A 5,000-nucleotide genomic window follows, 5' to 3' on the forward strand; every position below is an offset into this window, starting at 1 on the left:
TGCAAAACTTGTCTTTTCATTGTTAACACTAGCAAGATATCGGGACCTAAGCGATCTGTTAAGATCACCGATCGTTTCACATGTACCTCCGCAAATGTCATTTATTGCATAACCTGTACGTTATGCAATAAATTATACATTGGTGAGACAGGTAGACGACTAGGTGACCGATTCCGCGAACACCTTCGCGATGTTGAGAAGAATGACAAGGATGCATCTAAGCCAGTCGCTCGCCATTTTAATCTGCCTAACCACTCCAAAAAACACATGGCTATCTGCGGCCTTTCCCTACATCTAGGTACGACGGAAAGCCGCAAGAATCTGGAACAAAAATTCATCTTTCAAATCGGCACCCTTAATCCTCACGGTATTAACGAACGCTTTTCATTTAACTAATATATTCCTACTTTTCACGTTGCCATGTTACCACCAATAGCGTAGCTCCTACTCTACTATAAAAACTACACGTAACCCATAATCCCTCGATTTGCTCTGACGAAGGGCTAACGCTCGAAACGTCAGCTTTTAGAATCTCTGTACGGTGGTCAATTTACATTATAAACTCCGTTGATAAACCAAATTTTTGTATACTACTTCCCCACCGACGCAGCACCACAGTTTCTTTAGAAACTACCCTTCATTCAGTAAAGATGTGTCGGTCCAATTTCTGGATTTCTGGGCAAATGATGATACGTATTTTCAGTTTTTCAATGTACGCACAATTAAGTAGGATCAACTTTGTCTCGGTCACGCAATGCTCATATACACGCTCGGTAAAGTTGTCTCGGTATGACTATTCCGGGGGTGAGGGGTAGGGAATGAGGGGGTGAGGGGTAGGGGTGAGGGGTAAGGCTTGAAGGGTACAATAGCTGAAACAACCCAAACCTTTACAAAAACGCTAATTTTAGGCCTAAACATTATCTAAAACATAGTGTTTAGGCCTAAAGTTAGCATTTTTGTAGAGGTTTGGGTTGTTTCAGCTATTGTACCCTTCACCCCCTACCCCCACCCTCTACCTTCTAGCCCTCTCTCCTTACTCCTACCCTTTACCCCCTACCCCACCCCTACCCTCTACCCCCGGAGTAGTCATGCCTAGTTGTCTCGGGGAGGGGAGGAGGGCTGTCTCGGGTAACCGAGACCATACAAACGGGACCTATTAGTCCAGCGGTTATAGTCTTAATTGCTAATTTTTTTTGCGCCTGAAGTTAGCCAAGTAGAGCGTGAGAATGAAAGGAGTTGATTTTCATAAGTTTGTCGCAAATCCTAGTCTTCACCGAATTCAATTAAGGTAATGGTAATAAACGTGGGTAGAACTTAACTCTATTTATTTAAAACGTTGTAGATGGTTTTCAATCACGTGATGACACGGCCATGTGTGCACAAAACAATAGCAAATTATCAACCTCGTTTTCAGGTTGTTCTCGGCTTTCAACATGGCGGCGTGTCGGGAGAAGACCCTGGCACAACCCTGGCACACAGAACTCTGATGTCAACTCTGATTGGTTTAATGTCGAAAAAAAAAAAACTCTGTTTTCATTGGCTTTTCTATCTCACTCTGTAAATAGTTCACCCTGAAGAAACAAAAATGTAGTTTAAGGCATGGGGGCAAATATAAAACAAACTGTGTCATTGTCACTGCCTCCAAAACAGCACCTGGGATTCACCAGATTAAAATCCAGTTTGATAAAAGAACAAAGATCCACCCCTTACCTTGGGCTCATTCTACAAGAACTGCTAAAATGATGAGATGCTCACGTTTAGGACTTGCACAATTTGCGCCCTTTTCGAATTATGGCCAACAGATTTCATGAGCAGCATTCCAAAGACATCACATTGTCTCCACTGCAGCTGGTAAATTCTTTTCATGGCTTGAACAGCACAAGAAGCAGATCATTGCCATGGAATAGCATGCTCAGCAATGTACTTTGGCTTGGTTACGTGAACTCACCACAAAATATATTTTCAGTGACTAATTCTAAGAATGTGGGCACCGTGATTGAAAACATGCTGTGGTTCCCTGTTAGCAATCAGAAAAGAATTCTAATACTGATTTTACACTGATATGATAATACGTGCAGTCAATCTATGAGATGAGAGATAAAACGACAAGAGAGCATTCAAATACTAGTTTCACTGTGAAAATGAAGTACAACAGATTCTCAAAACAAAATATGTTGCAAAATACTTGCTTTCAGGAAAATAGCTTTGGGTCAATGTATAGTGGGGAAAGTCACTGTCAGAAGGTTCATATACACCGATAAGAAATCAGGTAATCATCCAAGTGTATGAAAATAATTTCACTGTCAGTTGAATCAGGTTGAATTGATTGAAAAAAATGACATGCAATGTAAACTATATATTTACGGAAGACAGTGAACATAGCCCCGAGACTAAATAGCTAGAACCACGGCTTTCATTAAACCTTAGCTCACTGGATTTTACGGGAATCAAATGTCTGTGATGTTACGGGTGAAACTGTGTGCGATGGCTGTTTCCAAGCTGTTTAAAAATCACAGCCCCGAGAAATAATAGCCGCATATAAACTTGCATTGCTTTAAAACAACATGAAATGAAAAGCAAAACAAGACTTCTCTGTCATCTACCGCATTCCCGTTACTCGTGCATTCATCCATCCGTATTCTAGGTCTCTCACAATAAATTTTACGGCTTTAGTTTTCCCCAGGAGCGGCTAAATACAGGAATGGCTCCGGCCTTGTCCCAGTCATTTACTTGTACAGATATTACAAATTTGCGCTGGCGAGAATGAGAGCCTCAACAACAAACCAATGTTTTCACCCAGACCACTGGTCGGTGCAGTTCCTGTAGCTTCCTCTGGCACGCCATTTTGTTTGTATTATTTTGTTGACAGTTGTCGAACCCAGATTTCTCTCACCTTATTGCTTGCCGCCATTTTGGAAACATTGCATATTTGTCTATCCTCGACGGAACAAATTGATCACGTGAGCTGCTGTGTCCCGACCTGCCGCCATGTTGAAAACCGAGAAGACCCTGGGAACGAGGTTGGCAAATTATGGCTCATGTTTTGCATTATAATAGCGTCAAATTCCGAAAAACGTTTTTCTCCATTCATTTTGTTCACCAACATGGCTTCTGTGATGTCAGGTGAAAACCATTTATTGTTTATGTTAGCGTATTTTCTTCTCCAGGCGATGACCAGAAAAGACAGTAATTCGGTTGGTTTACTGTCTACTCAAAGATCGATCAGAGCCCATTACAGGATTAAATTGTTCATTTTACATTATTCAGCGAAAATGTAAAATGCGCGTTTTATGCGGCTAGTAGAATTTTATTCCAAGGAGCTTGCACGGGAATCCGTTTCCTTGTACTACAGCGGTTGTCCTTTACCGCTCAAAATATAATCAAGGTTGAGAAAATAGAAAGATATAACCGGATGGCTAGCTTCCAGTTCTGGTGACTTCGATTTCAAAATCATTAGAAGAGGATTCCCCGGACACAGTGGCTAGCCTTGAGCTTTTGCAGCTTTTTATTCAATCCTTCCCTAGTCTCAACGTCAACTCGGAAACCTCATTGTAGTCATAATTAAAGTCTTTTATGCAAACGAATGATAGTGTCACAGGGGGAAAATTCATACATCTGACTTAATCTCGTACCCAGATCTCACTCTGTTATTGGAAATGTGAGATCTGGTAAAGTTCGACAGTACACCATTTTTCATTGGCTTCTAAAAAAGGTTGCGGCAATGTAATCTACGCTCCGATTGGCTTATTTCGCAGGGCACTAAGTGAAGGTTTGGTTTTCACAAGCTCATGTGCTGTTTTGAATAAATGCCAGTTGTGCGGAGGAAAGTTTTGTTTTCTTCCGACGCCGATAAAAGCTTTACAGTTGAGGAATATGATTTTAAAAATTTGCGACGTTTGTGTAAATGGTACCGACGAAAGCCCCACGTACTCTGCCATACGAAGTGTCACAAAATTCCTTTTTCTTTAGTAGTTTGTTTCGTTAGTTCATAGTTTATTCCGCTCGTGTTAATTACTTAGTGTTAATTTCGTATCGTAGTCTACCGCAATTAGTACATTAGAGAATAGTTTGTTAGTCTATTTGTTCTTTTAAGTCTCCATTGTGGAGATGCTTTTGTAACTATTGGTTCGTTAGGGTCGTGTTTTAACAATAGTTTTTTCAATAAGTGTTGATGTGGAATGCATTGTTATGTGAAGATATAAATGTAAGTAGCGTTTTGTAAAGGCAGGTGGAAAAAGGTCAGTTGACAAGAAGACTGCTACGAGAAGGAAAGCGGGAGAGAAGCCAAAGTGGAAAGGTGAAAGTTTAAAGAAAGTGGAAAAGAGAAACACTGCCAAGAGTCATTGGTGGGAGCCGACCGCGAAATTCCCAGACAAAACTCCTTTGTCGGCGGTGGCAAATATATTTATAGTGGAAGTTTTTGGAGGAAAAGTTCGGCGACGAAAGTGAGAGTCTTGTGGACTGACAGAAGACGTGACTACGTTTGTTGGTTTGCTGGAAGAGGTAGTGGATGGTTGCAGGATTAGCCGGTTGGACTAACAAAAACCTTGAGAAGGCATGAAGGCTGACGAAGAACTGAACTTATTGTCTGTAAATATTAAAGTAAAGTATTTAGTTCATTTTGTATTGTCGTTTAAGTATATATTAGCATTAAGTAAATCTAAGTAAGATTAGTTAATTTAGAGATAGTAACTGTCATAACTGTTTTACTTGTAGTTAACTTTTATCTTTAATTAAAGTCGTACGCGTTTACTAAAAATTTATGCTGTGTTGTGGGTTTGTGGGAAGGGGTGTGAAATACGTTGCTTTACCCATAGTTTTCTCTTATTTTCTCCTCGCTATCTCGCGAGACCCAGGGGATCGCGAACCGTCACACGAAGAATCTAATAAATTCAAGTTGAAGTATGTAATTTATTCAAAACAGTATTTCTCGCTCTTAAAGCGTGACTCGCGAATTAAGTAGTGATCAACTTTGAATTTTACGGTTAGATTAACTACAT

General features: G+C 40.4%; 1 protein-coding gene across 4 annotated transcripts in view; it reads left to right on the top strand.

Annotated features, from left to right (window-relative positions):
- The window catches only part of LOC137988356 (adrenocorticotropic hormone receptor-like), a 39,450-nt gene that overhangs the window by 31,843 nt on the left and 2,607 nt on the right, over positions 1–5,000 (top strand). Inside the window, exon 1 of one of the 4 annotated variants that reach the window (XM_068834385.1) lies at positions 2,714–2,822. The exons of the other annotated variants lie outside the window; for them this stretch is intronic. Coding sequence (XP_068690486.1) covers positions 2,787–2,822 — 36 coding nt within the window. The 5' untranslated portion in view covers positions 2,714–2,786. Of the gene's footprint in view, positions 1–2,713; positions 2,823–5,000 lie in introns of those variants that run through there. 4 annotated transcript variants of the gene reach the window in all.

The sequence above is a fragment of the Montipora foliosa genome, unplaced genomic scaffold (assembly GCF_036669935.1).
Source record: "Montipora foliosa isolate CH-2021 unplaced genomic scaffold, ASM3666993v2 scaffold_414, whole genome shotgun sequence".
NCBI classification, from domain to species: Eukaryota; Metazoa; Cnidaria; class Anthozoa; order Scleractinia; family Acroporidae; genus Montipora; species Montipora foliosa.